Below are 17983 nucleotides of genomic sequence, written 5' to 3' on the forward strand. Positions count from 1 at the left end.
AAACCAAGGACATTCACCAGAAGAATCCTCTTCTCGGACTCTAGCACCGGTCATTACGCTACCTGGGGCCTTTTCTTATCAATCTTCATTATCGATTATGTGAACTTGAACCTACTTTTCCATTTGTGGTTTTCCTTTCTTCTTGTTTATTGCAGATAGGCTCCACTTGTCTACTGAATGCTAAAGGAAGAATTCCAAGAAAATCAGTCAGAAACCCAAGCCACCACATAGATATCCAGTTTCTTCGACATTCTGGCCAAAAATGAAAGACGGCAGGACTTTTCCATTTCAATCCCAGAGTTCTATTTTACTTTCCCAACAGATGATTTCTGAGCATCTCTAGAAATGTGATCTTCCGACCACCCGGCTCAAGCTGCTTCTGCTGTGGAGTCGGCGAGCTGCAGTTTGGGCGGGAGGGGCAGGGGAAGGGAAATGCCAAGGAAGAGCAGTCACCAGTGAAGAACTGCAAGGGGCCAGCAACAACCAACTGTAAAAGTGACTTTTGGGGCGATTTACTCTCCATTTCCCCTACAAAATCAATTCTAACCCAGAAAATTCTTGTCTAGGTTCTTAACCTTCCCGAGAGGTCGCACTTCAGCTGCGGGCTCGGTCGGGCTGAGGGGGTGGGAGGGAGAGTTGGGAGGACGACAGCACCCACCTGGTCTACTAAGGTTGTACAGTGCTCAGGGGGCTGTATGGCACAGTTTTTCTTTCTCCAGTCCATGACCCCATTTTGTTCAGAATGCTGTAGGGGAAGACCATCCAGTGAAGAGCAGTTTGTGCTGTTAAAGGGGAAAAAAAATCTGCATTACCCGAATGATGCAAATAAGACTGGATAGAAATCTAGGCTCAGGTTTCTCTGAAAGCGATACGCTCTGCTAGCCTTCAAGAGACCTCCCCTGTGGCAGGCCTAGCGCATCGAATGGCTCCCGGTAAAAGCAGTTTAGGAGTATCGCAGCGGGGACGGCAGGCAGAGCGAGTAAGGAGTAAGGTTCTGCAGCACAAACGGGCTGCGGGCCTCAGAGACTCTTCCAGTGACCCTCGGGGAGAAACCGCACGGGGCTCCTCCCACCTCACCCCCTCAAGAGCGGGGCGGCTGCTCTCTGAGGCCTCGCGCTGGATTTCGAGGCCCAGGCTGAATGCAAAAGGTAGAACTCTGCGTGGGGATCTGTAGGACTAGTCCAACTTTGGAGAGACGTTTCAATAATAATCATGTTGGTATTTGTTAAGCGCTTACTATGTGCTGAGCGCTGTTCTAAGCGCTGGGGTAGAGACAAGGTATCAGGTTGTCCCATGTGAGGCTCCCAGTCTTAATCCCCATTTGACAGATGAGGTAATTGAGGCACAGAGAAGTTAAGTGACTTGCCCAAAGTCACACAGCTGACAGGTGGTGGAGCCGGGATTAGAACCCATGACCTGACTCCTAAGCCCATGCTCTTTCCACCGAGCCACGCTGCTTCTCGAGCAGCATGCTTTAAGAAGCATGTTGAAGCTACCAGCTAGTTCAGGTCTCAAAAAAATCCAAACATTATTTAATTTAGAAATTTCTTCAAAGATTCTTCTGCAGTCCAACATTTCGGAAGTAACAGTCCAACATTTAGGAAGTAAACTAGAGAGAAGTAGGAAAAATGCAGGCAAAAGTCTCATTTCCCGATGGAGGGCCGGGCACCACTTGTCCCTGCCTGCCTTCGTGGGGGCGGCCCCTGCTGAGACGCTCACGGACACGCTGTATCCCACCGCTGAGGCAGCGATGTGCCTAAAGACTACTGCCTGTGCAGTGGCGACATCACTTGTCAGCTGTGTGACTGTGGGCAAGTCAATGAACTTCTCTGTGCCTCAGTGACCTCATCTGTAAAATGGGGATTAACTGTGAGCCTCACGTGGGACGACCTGATGACCCTATATCTACCCCAGCGCTTAGAACAGTGCTCTGCACATAGTAAGCGCTTAACAAATACCAACATTATTATTATCATTCTACCACTGATATAGTCACTTGAAGTGAACTAGTTTTCTTGTGGTTCTGAGGACCTTCTAATTGTTGCGGGTGTCTCTCCAGCCTCTCCCATCTAGATGATTGGCCCCTTGGATCAACTACCCTTTTTTTGGGGAATCACCCAAGTGCTGGGCATGGTGTTTTACAAAGCACATTGGCGGCACCTAGTAAATGTTGGTAAAAATCCTGCTGTATTACTCTCAGACTCCTTTATCATGCTTTATTGGTATTATCAAAAATTCAGTGGAACTAAATGGGGTCGATTTTAACCAAAATAAAGTCCATTAACGTGTTAGTGACAAAAAAAAACCCAAGTCAAAAATACTGCTCAAAACAATATCAATAGTAGAAAGTGATATGAAACACAGTTTCACGATCAAACGGCAAAATAAAAACCGGGTAATGAATCTGGAATTAATTTTTATGTATACATCTTAAAATTCAGTATTAAAATCGTCGATTTTTCAGTGCTATTTTCCGTATTCCGTTCGACAAAGACATCTTGCTAACATACCGGTGATAGCATAGCTTCCTATTTAGCATTAAAATCAGTCAAACTACTGGCCCAGTTAAAACTCAAGAGAGTGTCATGAATATAACAAAGGACAATAATTATAACAATAATAACTGTAGCATTTCTTAAACACTTCCTACGTGCCATACACTTTACTAAGCACTGGGGACACAATATAATCAAGCTGGCTACAGCCCCTGCCCCACCCAGGGCTCATAGTCAGTGTAGGAAAACAGGTATTGAATCCCCACTTTACAGATGAGGAAACAGAGACAGAGAGGTTAAGTGACTAACCCAAGATCACACAGCAGGCAGGTGGCAGAGCGTGGAATTAGAACCCAAGTCCTCTAACTCCCTGTCCCTCGCTCTTGCCACTTGCCCATTCTGCCTAGCGGGTGAAGTGAAGCAGGTAAAGCCAGTAGATCTCAAACCCAAGATCCCAGTGTGGAGGCCACCAAAGTCCATACCTCCCTGACTGATCCCCTTCACTCGCTCTTTTCCTCTCCCGAAAGAAAAAAAAAAAATCAGAGTACTCACTAGTTTGGGGGGTTTTTAATGCTATCTGTTAAGCACTTACTATGTGTCAAACACTGTTCTAAGCTCTGGGGTAGACACAAGTTACTTAGGTTGGACGCAGTCCCTGTCCCGCGTGGAGCTCGCAGTCTGAGTAGGAGGGAGAAGTGGAGAACTGAGACACAGAGAAGTTAAGTGACTTGACCAAGCTCACACAACAAGCAAGTGACAGAGCTGGGAATAGCACCCAGGTCCTCTGACACCCAGGTCCGTGCTCACTCCACTAGGCCATGCTGCTTCTAATAGATAATTTTCTTTAAAGTATGGCAGAGGTAAGATGTACTGCGTGAGTTTCCTCAAAAGCCACACTGTTTGGAGGTAAATGTCACTATTTCTCTGGGCACGTAAGTCTTCTGAGCCAGATGTGACATCTGATTTGAGTGAAGAGTCAAGCTACCTCAGTCAATGGTATTTAAAGGAGCAGCGGGGCCTAGGGGATAGAGTCCAGGCCTGGGAGTAAGAAGGTCAGGGGCTCTAATCCCGGCTCTGCCATTTGTCTGCTGAGTGACCTTGGGGAAGTCACTTCACTTCTCTGCGACTCAGTTTCCTCATCTGTAAAATGGGGATTACGACTGTGAGCCCTATGTAGGACAGAGACTGTGTCCAACCCGAATATCTTGTATCTACCCCAGCGCTTATAACAGTGTCTGGCACGTAGTAAGTGCTTAAATAGCATAATTATTTTTATTATTATTATTATTAATTGAGCACTAACTGTGTGCAGAGCACTGTACTAAGCCCTCGGGAGAGAACAAGCGAGTCAGTAGAGCTGATCCCCGCCCTCAAGGAATTTACAATCTAGCAGGGGAGGCAGGCATGAAAATAAATTTCAGGTGGGGGAAGCAACAGAGTTTGGAGATCAGTACATGAGTGCTAGTGAGGCGGCTCAAGTGAGGGGAGGGGGAAGATGAGTCCTTGGACTATGAGCCCCATGCGGGACAGGGACTGTGTCCAACCTGATAGCCCCTGTATCTATCCAAGTGCTTAGAACAGTGCTCGACACATAGAAAGTGCTTAACAGATACCATAACTAAATACTAAGTACACAAGTTACCCAGGGAGGGCCGGGGGTGGTGGGAGCGGGGGAAAGCAGGGTGAGGTGATGAAAGATGATTAATTTAAGAATAAAAGCAAGTGCTGAAAAAATGCCACAATTACTGTTCTGCGTCAAGTAGCGCACTAATCGCTGTAACCTAGGCAGATCGGACACATCACAATCCCTGCCCCACAGGGGGCTGACATCTAAAGGGGAGGGAGGACACGAATCATATCCTCATTTTTACTGGCAAGGAAAAGGAGGCACTGAAAAATTAGGTGACTTGTTCAAGGCGAGTGGCCTAGGAGATAGAGCCCGGGCCTGAGAGGCAGAAGGACCCGGGTTCTAATCCCAGCTCTGCCGCCTGTCTGCTCTGTGACCTCGGGCTCACAACTTCTCTGGGCCTCAGTGACCTCATCTGTAAAATAGGGATTAAGACTGAGTCCCATGTGGGACATGGACTGGGTCCAACCCTGATTATCCCGCATCTACCCCCACTCTGAGTAGAGAGCCTGCCACACAGTAAGCACTTAAATAGCATATTAAGGAAAAAAAAACAAAAACAAAAACGGCAGGACAGGGATTAGAACCCGACTCCAAGGTCCACGTTCTTTCCACTAGGCTACACAACTTCTCGACGGAAACAGGCCCAACTGTACACAAATTTGGCTCCCGACAGGAAGTACTTTAAGTTTTGTACCTACATCACAGCAGGACCTTTTCCGGGGTGCTTTTTGTGAATTGATGCATGCTGTAACACATCTAGGAAAAAAACAAAACAAAAAGGAAAGCGCTTGGCAATTTCTGGTTCAAGAACAGTGTAAACGTGTGAATATCTCATTATTCTTATGCTCTCTCACATAGGTACGGACGGCCAAACGGCAACCCGGCTCGGACCTCCCCGCGCTGGAGACCGGGGAGGCCTAGGCCTGAAATCCGGCCCTCAAACCCTCCCGCCGAACTACGCCGGCGGGAGGCTGCGGCCTCCAGCACACGCGTGACCGCGGGGAGGAACGCGACGGGGAACAGGCTTATCTCTCCGCTCACCATCTGGGCATAAATTTCAACATCGCGACTCCGCCTCCCTCGCCTCCCCCGCCTCCCTCCGGAGAAGCCGTTTGCCCTAGAAAGGCTGTTGACGGTCGGAACCGTTCTGGAAGTTCCTCTGGCGTCGGTGCCGTGCTGCAATGGACTCCGAGAGTCAGTCTTTGAGAATACGTTTCCTTTTACCCACGGGTCTCCCTGAGGGTAGGGACCGGGTCTCCATAATCTCCGACTGTAGCGAACTTAAATGAATGTGACGGCGACGATGATGACGATACTGCATCGCATTTGGTAGCTAGCTGCTTAGACCCTCTTCATCGGGTGGGTTGCCCAAGGAGAGAGAGAAGGAAAGCGAGAGCTTGGCGGTGGCCCGCTCCCAAAGATCCACACAGGGTGTGGCCGTGGGGGAACCGGCAGTGTCACCCACCAGAGGTCTCCGGCAGGACTCGCCCGCGTGCCGCGCACAGCAAGCCCTCACTGGCGAACCCGGGCTAGCCCTGCACTTCAGAGAACGGGTCCCCCCGCCCCCTCCCACCGCAGCATCCTTGGACGAGGGTCCCGAATCTCCTGGTGCTGGGAACTACTCAGCCCAGACCTGGAGGCGCTTCCCTTCCTTTCCCCCATCCCTCCTCCAAAGCCGCTCGCTGCCTCAGAGACTCACTGAAAACCAAAGCCCAGGCCCAGGCAAAAATCTCACTGGAGAAGGTTTGAAGGAGAGAATATTAGGTTGAACCAATTTGTTTCCTCCTGCTCTTCAGTCCCAAATCGGACAGAGCCGCTCTTCCCAGAACACATCTTCTCTGCAAAGTGACTCAGGCGACGCATGCCGCCAACGGTTAAACGGCCGCTTCAGAAGCCACGGCTAGGAAGGCAAATTCAGTTCTCCTCACCAACTCGGCGAGTCCCTCGGGAAGGGGCACAGTCACTTACCCTCCTCCTGACTTGAAGCTTCTGAACTATCCTCCTTGAAGAGTTCAGGTATTTTGGAGGTCTTCAGAGAAGACTGTAAATTGTCTGCGGGGAATAAGCAGTCCACAGAAATGAATATGACACCGTGACTGGCGATGGAAAAACAAAACAAACCAGTTTCTACAAGCTCACGAGACTGAAAATTATAGGGAGAAAATAAACAAATGGGGCGGGGGAGAAGACCCACTTTCAACCTTCTAGTTACCTCAGTTGAGGTAGATTCCTATTTAAAAATTAAAACTATCAGGGAGCTTAAAATCTGCAGTGAGTTCCCTGGTACCAAAGAACATAAAAACACCGGCGTATCTGAGTCGGATCGAGTCTCAGCTAGGTAACTCCCATGCTGCCAGGAAAAGCTAAACAATTCCACCTTCACTATCCCAGCACCTGGAGGGAGCCAGAAGTGGGGAGAACACCTGGGTGAAGCCCTCAGTAGATGGAAAGAGACGCCCGCTGAGACATACACCCTCCCCACACCTTCCCTTCTGGATCTCCTGCCGAGGAGCAAACCCATTTTTGCCTGGCATTTGATCGGTAATCAATCAGTGGAATTTACTGAGCGTTTACTATATGCAGAGCACGCTTGGTGAAGTACAATAAAAACTGAGTTGGAAGACACGTCTCCCGCCCGTGAGGAGCTTACGGTCTAGAAGGTAGAGCTCAATACGCGCTGGTTAATTTGGGTCGCACTGATTCAGAGCTCACGATAATTGGGACTTGGCCTACGACATCGCTCCGGGGACCGATTCTTCTTCAAACGGAGGACTCGGGTTAACCACACAGAGGCACCGGGTCTTTCGAATGCAGCTTCCGGCCCAACTGGGAGATCGACTCCCTCCCTTAGTCTTCTGGATCCCCACCTACTTACTATTGCTTCCTCGGACGTCGACAACGAAGCTGCCGGTCTCAGACCTCTTCTCCCCTTCCAACAGTCTTCCCACTCCCAAACGATGGCCCACCCTCCACAACCCCCATCAGAGAACACACTGATCCTCAATCACTTTCCCTCTGTTGAGGCCCATAAAGGGTTTGCTGTGATAAGTGCTGGTGCAGGCTAGCCCAAAGAGGAAGGTAGGAGGGAACAGGGATAGCTCTCTGGCTCCTAGTGGGGACGGGGGAAAGAAACCAGCCAGTTTCTCTTCCAAACTATTTGAAATTCCGTACAATTTTATCTGGGTGATGCTTCCTAAAAACCTCTGCCAAGGTCAGGAGATTCGACCTTAAATTTAAACCAATAATCCCTTGTTCTTTGCGTTTTAATGTTCTCTCGGGATAAAACGATTCAGACATCTCTAGGTGAGGGGCGGACTAGGCCCAGGGACAGAGACGGCCCGCCACGTCCGCACCCCTCGGGGGAGCTGGGGCGTCACCGACAAGAGTAAAGTGGCTTACGAGAAAACAGGAGACCAGTAAGGCAAACTACCCCAACTTTACTTGGAATGACTTAGGGTGAGAAGCAGCGTGGCCTAGTTGGAAAGAACATGGGCCTAGGAGTCAGAGGACCCGAGTTCTTGCCCTGGCTCTGCCGACATCTTGCCGTGTGACCGTGGACAAGTCACTTCTCTGTGTCTCGATTTCCTCAACTGTGAAATGGGGATAAAATGCCCGACCTCCCTTCTACTTAGAGTGTGAGCCCCTTGTGGGAGAGGGACTGTGGCCTACTTAATTAACTTGTCTCTACCCCAGCGCGCAGAACGGTGTTTGACACGTAGCAAGCACTTAACAAATACCTTTAAAAAAAATGGCTCACTCAGAACACCTTCAGTTTAAGACTAGCTTTTTAAAGCAAGTTTACATGAAATGCAAAATTTAGGCCAGCGACAGCTGCCAAAATCTGGAACCTGCCAGAGACATTAAATGCAGTAACTCCCAAATCCCTCAAAGAGGAAAATTCGGTGGAAGGCAAAGATTCCTCCAGGGAAAAGGGAAGAGGCCCACGCAGAGCAACCCCAAATGTGACAGATTCTTACTGTGACTGTGCAAGGATTCTGAGGATATGGACTGAAAGAAGTTGTGTACTTTTGGATTCTGTAGGAAAGCTTGGGATGAAGTTGAAAATAGCTGCCTGTGTAAAAAGAAAACAGAGACACATATGTAAGAGAAAGGCATCACTTATGCCTCCCGGGCCCAAAAAAGGAGTCTGCTGGTGGTTTTCTATTCCCCCCCGCGAGAAGCCTCACGACTCGGTCCCCTGCCGACAGCCCGCGGCTACGCCCGCAAGAGGAAGTATTCCAAATGGGGGCAGAGGAAGGGGATCGGGGAACTGTACGACCCTCCAAATCCGAGGAGTGGCCCGGTGCAAATGGGAGGAAGCAGGGGACAGCGGCAGTCTCCAGCTGGCCTCGTGGGTGTGCTGGCTGTGGAAGACAAACCGAGGGAGGACATGGGCTGCCGCCCCTCCCACCCCAACTCCCCAGGCCCGGTGTCTTATGGCCACGGCAGGGGAGGAGGTGACTTATGGATCGACGGCGGCGGCGAGCCTTGGGCCCGGCCGGGGAGCTGCCAAGCCAGAGGCCGGGACTACGGCCAGGGGAGGCCGGTGAGGCCGCGGGACCGGGGAAACCTGGAAGGGACCCCGTGGCTCCCTGCCAGGCCGGGCTGCCCTCCAGGGAGTGGGGCTCCTGGAGATGGAAGGCAGGGGTCCACCCTGCACCCAGGAGACAGCCAGCCTGTGGAGAACCACAGGGGACGCCGCTGCGGCCAGTGAGGGCCGGCAGAGGGTGAGGGGAGAGGACGGCGGCATCCTTCCGGGCCCTGGGGCCTCCCCCCACCTCCTCCACCATCTCGCCAGGATGGGACATGGGAGCCAGGAGGACTCCGGGCCCCCTGAGCCCCAAATGCAGGATGGGTGGCGGGAGGGGCCGAGAAGACATTGGGCGAGGGTCACCCGGGACACAGAGCCGAGAAACCCCACCCTGGGGGCACGGGAGGGGAGCAAGGGAGGGGAATGCCAGGGTCCCTCCAAACCAGGGGGAGGTGCAGGGTTCCCTGGACCCTCGCCCCACTGACTCTGGCTCTATTCCCCCTGTGGCAAAATGAAGCGTGCAGTCCGGCTCCAAGTTAGGGAGCTGCCAGAAAAATGAACCGGCGGCCAGAGAGGACCTGGAGGAAGGTTGGGGGGAGAGGGCTTCTGGGCTCCAGCCTCTACAAACTCCCAGGACACAGGTGGCCAGTCCTGCGGCGGCTCAGCACCCCAGAGCCCAACAACCAGAGGGCCGGGCTACGGACGGCCTGGCGGAAACCAAGGCCTCGTGCGCTCCCCCAGAGGGGCGGGGAGTGAGTTACCTTAGGGTTGGCTCCAGATCTGGGTGCCGCCGCTCTTCCCTCTTCTGGGAACCTTGGTTTAGTGCTCGCAAAATCGTCTTGTCAAAAGTTTCTGAAGACAGTTCCTTTGGAAGCTTGAGAGGACAAAGGGAGAGGGCGATGGCTTTCTTAAGGATATGGAAAGGGCTCTTGCACAAGACAGGGTGCTGAGGAAGTATTTCAATCTAAGAGTAGGACAGACACCCCCCGCCCCGCCCCCAAAAACCCCAATCTTCAGGTTCACGCCCAGGACCCGGCCCTGCCGATCTCCCAGAGGCTACCGAGGGGGAGCCAGGGTCGGCCAAGGAATGGCCTCACCGGAGCAGGGTCCCCCGGCCCTGCAGGAACAGGTCGCTCCACAAGGATCGCCTCCTCCGGCACGTGGCTGCTGCATTTCCCGGTGGAAGCCAGCCACTTCTGAGAGGAGCCGGGGCCAACTCCCTGAAGGTGTGGCCGCCGACCACTGCGCGAGGTGTCCGCCACCGCCCTCTGGGACTGATGCAGCTGGGTGGGCGGGGCCGGTCACTTAGCCAGACTATCGCCAGAGGTTTCCCTGGCCCACATTGGGTCCTGGGGCCAGATCAGGCCCAAGATTTCCCTTGCCCTGGGGGCCAGGATGGACAAGACACACGTAGTCACTTCACTAATTCCTCAAAGCAGTCACTTCACTAATTCCTCAAAGCGGTCTGTGCAAACAATAGCATGTGCTTGTAGAAGAGACCTATCTTCTGGATTTCTATCTTCTGGGCTCCTGGATTTCTGCCTCCCCTGCCCGGGAGGGATCACAGAGGACGGGAGGCGTACCCTAACTCCAGCTTCCAGGTCCCCTGATGAATCCTCAGATATGTACGAAATGGAACAGAAAGGGACTTAATACTTGGCCCTGCTTTCCTCGTTAGGAGGGGCCGAGTCGGCAAAAGGCAAGGCATGCTCCACCCTGTTCTGTTGCCGTAGTTGTAATACCGGCCGTACGAGTCTCTAAGTGAGCCCCCAACTTGGAGCAGGGCACCGCACGAGGTGCCCACTGGCACTGGACACGCAACCCCAGCGGGCAAGTTGGCGGCACAGCCGGGAAGAGGCTGAGGGAATCCGGACCAATCTGCTCAGGCGGACCGTTCTCAAGCTCAGAAGTCCATTAGACGGACACAGCAAAGAGGGTCTGGGCTTCAAGACAGCAACAGAGAGCCCTCCGTTAGAAGAAAAACTCAGAGATATCTGGGCATCCTCCCTATTGAGTTCATTTTATCTAGCCCTCTCGGGACAACTGCTCCCACTCTGGACATCAAGAGCAGCACGTCTAGAATCTTATCTCCCAACAAGTCACTTCTAAGCTACCTAGGGAGGAGAGCAGTTTCTCCCAAATTGGTTTTCTGGAGGCCCGACTCTTCTATGAATATTGACAGTGCTTTGGGTTTTCTTCCAATGATAAAAGATTGTCCATTTACTTGATGATATGGTCGTTTAATGACTTCTAGTCAAAATTTAGATTGAACAGCACATAACCACTTACAAATTCAAAAATCTCACCCCTCAAAAACATTCTACTACACTGATTTTCATTTCAAAGCTTATGCTAAAGAAAAACGATTGTACAAAAGACCTAATTAAATAACGAATTGCATATAGATACATACTTTTAATAGGAATTCCTGTAGCTCGTGGTGTGTTTTCATTACAGTTGTAACGGAAAGATCAGACCAGGTAACCTGAAGTGTGAAAAAGAAAAATGTCATTGCTCGGGGGCAAAGGGAGATTGAAAGTGAAATAAACCAGAAAAGGAGGAGCTTAAAGGAAACCTTCACATTAAATCAAGAGTAACTCCGACCTTCCGACAGCCAACACTTAGAAGGAAAATAACCCTGGCTTTATATTGGTATTTTCTTCCAAAAAATACGAGTCAGATTTTTACGATACTTTTGAGGAGGCTTCGAAAGCCATGGCACTTTACTCAAGAAGGCACAGAATGAACCGCTTTCGATTACTCCATAGGAAGGAATTATAGACCCCTAAGATGTAGACCAAAATAAATACAGAAGACAAGATACCGAAGTGAATACATTTGAGCCCTCCAAGGTATGCCGGCCCAAGACAGATCGGGGCAGGACGCTATTGGAGGTCTGCCAGGGGCGGTCGGGAGGCTTGACCCGTTGTGCAAAGGATGGGGCCGAATGATCAGAAGAAAAAAAATGCCGGGCACAGGCACCCTCCATCAAGGTGGACATCCTACAACACGACTTTTTCTCTAGAGTGCAGTCTCTCCTTTCTGGACTCCAAGGTCTCAGTTCTACCTTACCACTTCCAACTAGAACCGTTCTGTTGCTGCTTAAATCCTAAATACACATGCCAATAATCATCATAAAACGAATTAGACAACGAGAAATAAATTGCAAAAGGACACCTCAAGCACGGACAAATCATTTTCTTACAAGTCAGTTCAAGCTCCGATAAGTTCCATCAGCCAATCAATCATTGGTTTTTATTGAGCAATTACTGTGTGCCGAGCACTCTATGAAGCACTTGGGAGAGTACAACAGAGTTGGTAAGCCCACAAGGAGGTTACAGTCTCCAGGGGGAGACGGCTATTAAGATAAGTTACAAATGGGGAAATGACAGAGTAAAAGGAAGGATGTATGTAAGCGCCGTGGGGTTGGGGTTGGGTGAGTATCAGAGTACTTAAAGGGTACGGATCCGAGTGCAGAGTTAATGCAGAAGGGAGTGCGAGTAGAGGAAATGAGGGCTTAGTCAAGGAAAGCCCTTGACGGAGGTGTGTTTTTTGGGAGGTCTTTGAAAGAGGGGAGTAGTGGTCTGTCAGAAACATGACAGGTAGTGAGTTCCAGACCAGAGGGAGAGAACTTGGGCGGTGAGATAGATGAGATCAGGGTACAGCGAGCAGGTTGGCATTAAAGGTGTGAGGCGATCCAAGCGACTCTGGTTCCAAAGCCTAGATACTCCTCTCATTGGACAACACGATCACAGAAATTATTAAAATAATGATGTGCGGGAGCAATAGAAGGCTCTTAACTGACAGCGAGGGCCAGGAGCAGAGGTTTTTCCCTGAGATTATCAAAATGATTTAACAATAATATATTGCTATATTACCGACTCCTCGCACCGATTGGTGTCTCGTGGATCATAGCATCACGGGACAGCACCGGCTCAGTGCTGCAGCCCCTCGGTCCTGCACCTCAAAACGCTTGTCAGCCCAGCGCCACGTGCGCCTTTCCCGCCTCTGCGCCCCAGTGGGACCCCGACTGGTGGGGACTGGCAAGAGGCGCTGCCCAGCCCACCAGCGCTAGGATCGCTTCCTTGGCTCAGTTTCCCAGGCCCCAAGTCTTATTCCATTTGAACATTCACATTAACCAGGCAGGCCAAGGGATGGAGATCCCAAAAAGATAAAATGGAATAACCTATTGGGATTGAGCCAACAGATCAACGTGGTGAGAGGAAAAAAAACACAATATTTACACTGACTGACAAGCTTTCTACATTAATCATAGCTATTGTATAGCTCAAACTTTTAAAGTAAACTCAGCTCTCTTTACTGGAAGGCACGGTTAAGGAATGCACAATATTAGGGAATGCAGAGTGGGCCTGACCTTAGCAAGGGAGTCAAGTCCCAGGTGAGTTTGCAGGGGCCCTCTAGACTGTAGGTTCCTTGTGGGTGGGGAACATGTCTATCAACTCAGTTATACGGCACTCTCCCAGGTGCTTAAGTACAGTGTTCCGCACACGGTCAGCACTCGATAAGTACCGCCGACCGATGGACTGGCTCAGGGGGTCTGGGCCCGGCCAGGTTAACACCCGGCTGGCCGGCCAGGTAAAGGAGTCTCAAAGTAGGAAGTGATGAGACTTCAAGACGACGTGATATTCTGAAATTAATGGCGGCACCAGCGGGTGAGGAAGAAGTGGGGCCTGTGGACAGCCTCAGCTGTCTCGCCTGGGTGCCCCGGATCGGGGTGTACCACACAGAGTCGCAGCACTCTGGCGAAGGAGGACCGAGCGCCCTGGGCCTCTTTTGGCTCCACCTCGCCCACCCGAGGCACTGGGGCTTTGGAAGACTGAAGAAGGGTAATAATAATAATAATAATAATAATAATAATAATAATGTTGGTATTAGTTAAGCGCTTACTATGTGCAGAGCCCTGTTCTAAGCGCTGGGGTAGATTTACATGCTAATCAGGTTGTCCCAAGTGAGGCTCACAGTCTTTATCCCCATTTTACAGATGAGGTAACTGAGTCACAGAGAAGTTAAGTGACTTGCCCACAGTCATACAGCTGACAAGTGGCAGAGCTGGGATTCGAACCCATGACCTCTGACACCCAAGCCGGTGTTCTTTCCACTGAGCCACGATACTGTGTCTATGACTATGACGAGAGAGCCAGGTTTTCTACACATCTAGCATCCTTGATGAGAATGGTAGGCCAATGCTGGCACAACTTCTAGAAGCTAATGGTCTCCTGCTGCCATGTCCCACTTAAACAATAATAATAATAATAATAATAATAATAATAATAATAATGGTATTTGTTAAGCGCTTGCTATGTTCCAAACTCTCGTCCTTAATGACACGTTCTAAACCAGATCTCCCGCCTCCTGGCCATGGAACCTCCCCCTACCCTGCCATTTTAAAAGGATAAACACCTTTCCAACATCCCCTTCTTCCCCCATTCCAGTTTGTACTTTTCCAATGGAAGAACACTGCCAGCATTGGGCACGTTTCTGATGCTGAGGGATGAACTCACCTTGAAAGTGTATTCCCAATGTTTGTCAGCCCTCTTCCTCTGTACTCCTTTCAGAATTATCTTCTCAATGTGGACAGCTGAAAGAAAAACAACAGATTCATTCTGAGAGATCCTGTGGTAAACACATGGCTCCACCAATACACACACACACACACACACACACACACAGAGATTAAAAGGGGACTGGCACTTTTACTAGACAGTTAGAGGCATCTACGGTTGGTATTAATGGAAACGAAGATGTTCCGATCTAGCCTGCGTGTTGTCTTCTTTTCTTTTGGAACTTGATTCTCACCCAGTTCAGTGTATTGCTCATTTTAGGCTTCAAAAATACAGGGAAATGAAGATTTTACACATTTTTAAAAAGAAACGTTCCTACTAAAAAGCAACAATATAAACGAAGAAACGGGGTCTGTTTGGGCAACTGAAAAAGGATCATGTAAGTGTAAATTGAAATTTCCTAAGCACGTGTTAGAAGACTCTGCCAGATATACTGGGGATGTTGCAATTAAAAGTTATTGCATACTAAGCATTTTACTCATATTCACCACAATGAAGGACACAGCTACTATTAACATCTGCGACAAGGCAAAATCTAAGTGGAAACAGCTAAATTGACTCTCTTCGATTACTGAGAGCCATGCACTGTAAAGTGCAAGTGGTTGACCAGCAAAGCAACTATGAGGAGGGGGGATAAAAGGAAATGCGGCGTTCTGCATTCTTTCCCCCCCAAGTATGAAAAATAACGTGTAGCCAAACAGAGCAGCTGGAAGCAAGAGGGCAGTGGACAGCCAGCCATACAGTTTCCTTATATCTGGGCCATTTTTATCCTCACAAAGACTCTGAAATGGGCAGCGGAAAGGAATTTGCCCCGTAAGCTCACTGTGGGCAGGGATCGTGGCTACCGACTGTTATGCTGTACTCTCTCAGGCGCTTAGTAGAGTGCTCTGCACAGTCAGTGCTCAACAAATTTATTGAACGATTAATTGATCTCTCAGGGAAGAAAGGTGTGCTGGGAAAAACAGAGCTGAGGAAAGAAAGAATTAGGGGCACCGGGAGAAAAAACAAATCCACCAAAATTGGGTTCCAGACTGACAAGTCTGGAAAGTATGGAAGTGATCTTCACCTTAGAATCTGTCCTGCAGTTCTGAGTACAACCCAAGCCTAAGAAGAAAAGGGAAGCGGCCAACCTGAAGGACTACCTACTTCCCAGCCACACTCACAAATTTTGGGTCTGAATCAACTCCAACTGGGCACTGTATGTTTAAAGGGGTTTTTGCCGTACCGTTTTGCTCGCTTTCTTCGCTCTGCGCTCCAAGCAGGAGGTGGACGTGACCGCCGACAGGCGAAGGCTCTGAACAGGGTCCACGGCCACCCGGTTTGCTTTTCCTCCCAATCGCCACAGTTCCCGCGCCCCCTCTCTTTGCCCCATGCCCACGTACCTTCCCGCTGAGTTCGATGCGAGGCCCCGGGAAGCCCGTCGTGCGGCGGTGGGGGGTGCTCCAGCGTGCCGTCATCCTTCCGTGGCCTGGCCTCGCTCCGGGACACGGCGCTCTACACCACACGGGGACACACAGACAGAAAGACAGACAGAGAGTGAGCTGACTCAGCACGGCCTCGGAAAGAGGATGGAGCCTCGCAGATGCAGACTTAGTTTTGAAGATTACTATTTCGGCTAGTTTAGCAAACAAATACCGTCAGTATGAAGCTAGGGAGGTAGAGGTGGCCCTGCATCATGGGAGGCGGTGGGGGGATCAGAGGAGCAGAAAGTGTAAGCCAGGCCCAAAAGGAATATCAAATCTCACCACCCCTACTGCTTTCTACTGTCAGTGAGGGAGACACCGTAGCACCCCAGGAGCACCGTAAAAATGGTACTTTTCAGTCCGGAGCTGGCCGGAGCCTGCTCGTTGTGGGTAGGGTCCATGACTGCCAACTCTTGAGGTATTGTACTCTTCAGTGCTCGGCATTCAGTGAGTGCTCAAGAAGTACCACCGATTGACTGATGGATCCCAAGGTGACAGAGTAACGAGTCGGGAAGGGGGTTGGGGGTGAGGCTAGATGCAAAAAGCTTCCCATTCCACAGTGAATAACGTGAGCGTGGAAGTTCTCTACGGCGTTGTCATCGTAGTTCCCTTCTCCTCGAGTTGGCTTTGAATTGCTTGGCTTCCTTAGACTTAGGAGCCTTATACTAATAGTTTCGCTTAGCAGGAAAAACCAGGATTAATGATGAAGGACCTAAAATGAAATTCTGCTGGTGCTTTTCTCTCATTGGCATATATACTGAGAGACAGGTTTATGAGTAAGTAGGGAAGCAACGTGGCCTAGTGGAAAGAGCACAGAGCTGGGAGTCAGAAGACTCGAGTTCTACTCCCGGATCCATCGCGTGTCTGCTGCGTGACCTTGGGCGTGTCACACTGTCTCTGCGCCTCAGTTACCTCATCCATAAAATGGAGTTTAAATCCCCCTTCCTACAGTTCAGGACTATGAACTCCATGTGGAACAGGGACTGTGTCTACCTGATTATCCTTTATCTGCCACAGCGCTTACCACAGTGCCTGGCACATACTAAGCACTTAAAAAGTCCCTTAATCAATGAAAATAAATACCAGGGTTCACACCACACTATGTGATTGAGGATGGAATCGATTGAGCTTGCTACCTGATCCTTTGCTAGGCAGAGTAGCTACTACGGAGATTATACACCCCTGGCATAGCTAATTATTTTAAACAAACTGACAATTCATTAAATATCCTGCCAAGATCCTGATGGGAAAATGACCCACTAAGCTAAGTATCTCTTTTTCTAAGTACATCAAGTCAGTCACTCATTGTACCTTAGGTTTTAGTGTTACTGCTCTAAAGACTATCAATGAATTGAATAGCAACAACAAAAAAAAGCATACACTTCCAATCGTACCACTTCTCTCTGTCCCAGACTTTTAGATCCCGTCCATCACCCTCACAAGACCAAACCCGCAATGTCCCCAAATCTGAGAAGCGGGACGGCCTAGAGGAAAGTCCACAGACCTGGGACTCAGAGAACCCGAGTTCTAATACAGGATCTGCCACTTGCCTGTTGGGTGACGTGGGGCAGGCCGTTGTGCCCGTTTCCCCATCTGAAAAATGAGAAGTAAATACCGGCTCTCTCTCTTTCTCAGACCGGGAGCCCCACGAGGGACAGAGACTGAGTCCGACGTGATTAACTTCTCTCTACTCCAGCCCTTAGTACGGTGCTTGGCACATAGAAAGCGCTTAAATATTATTCTTAATAATAAAATCTCTCCCCCTCCAGAAACGCTCTCAAGTTTGACACGGTCCATTTTCATCACTGTTCAGAGAGCGTTATGGCCTTTTTGGTAGTCTATCAACACTACTCAAAATCCTGGTCTGAATCTTGGATGTGGATCACCCATAGTAACAGCAGCATCCCCCCCGCACCTCACCAGGAGTCTAATGACCCAGTTGGGGAATCACTTAACCTACAATTGTCATGTAGCCTTCAAGTGAACAATAGCTCGTTTTTATGATTATCTCACATGAAGTCTGGGATTTCAACACTGTATTTTCTTGAAGGAAAGTACACCGATTCTCTTCCTATACGACCCCTCCCAGCCCCCAGACACAGACACACACATACGGGGAAAGAAGCTACCTTTCGTCCCGGATGAGGACGTCACTGAACTGTGAGAGACAGAAACTAGACTCCGCTTGAAGGGATAGGGTTGGTAACGGCCTCAATTTTGCCTCCTGAGAAATCCTTCTAATATACTGGGCCAAATGAGAAGTCCCTCAACAGTTCATCAGC

General features: G+C 50.0%; 1 protein-coding gene across 1 annotated transcript in view; it reads right to left on the bottom strand.

Moving 5' to 3' along the window:
- ZCCHC2 (zinc finger CCHC-type containing 2) overlaps nucleotides 1-17983 on the bottom strand; it is a 41651-nt gene that overhangs the window by 12221 nt on the left and 11447 nt on the right. Inside the window, exons 2-10 of the mRNA XM_029053596.1 lie at nucleotides 15621-15732; nucleotides 14179-14255; nucleotides 11070-11141; nucleotides 9418-9530; nucleotides 8103-8197; nucleotides 6094-6177; nucleotides 4824-4881; nucleotides 659-782; nucleotides 116-180 (exon numbers count right to left, since the gene is read on the bottom strand). Coding sequence (XP_028909429.1) covers nucleotides 116-180; nucleotides 659-782; nucleotides 4824-4881; nucleotides 6094-6177; nucleotides 8103-8197; nucleotides 9418-9530; nucleotides 11070-11141; nucleotides 14179-14255; nucleotides 15621-15732 — 800 coding nt within the window. The remainder of the gene's footprint in view (nucleotides 1-115; nucleotides 181-658; nucleotides 783-4823; nucleotides 4882-6093; nucleotides 6178-8102; nucleotides 8198-9417; nucleotides 9531-11069; nucleotides 11142-14178; nucleotides 14256-15620; nucleotides 15733-17983) is intronic.

Source organism: Ornithorhynchus anatinus, chromosome X3 (assembly GCF_004115215.2).
Source record: "Ornithorhynchus anatinus isolate Pmale09 chromosome X3, mOrnAna1.pri.v4, whole genome shotgun sequence".
Classification (NCBI taxonomy): Eukaryota; Metazoa; Chordata; class Mammalia; order Monotremata; family Ornithorhynchidae; genus Ornithorhynchus; species Ornithorhynchus anatinus.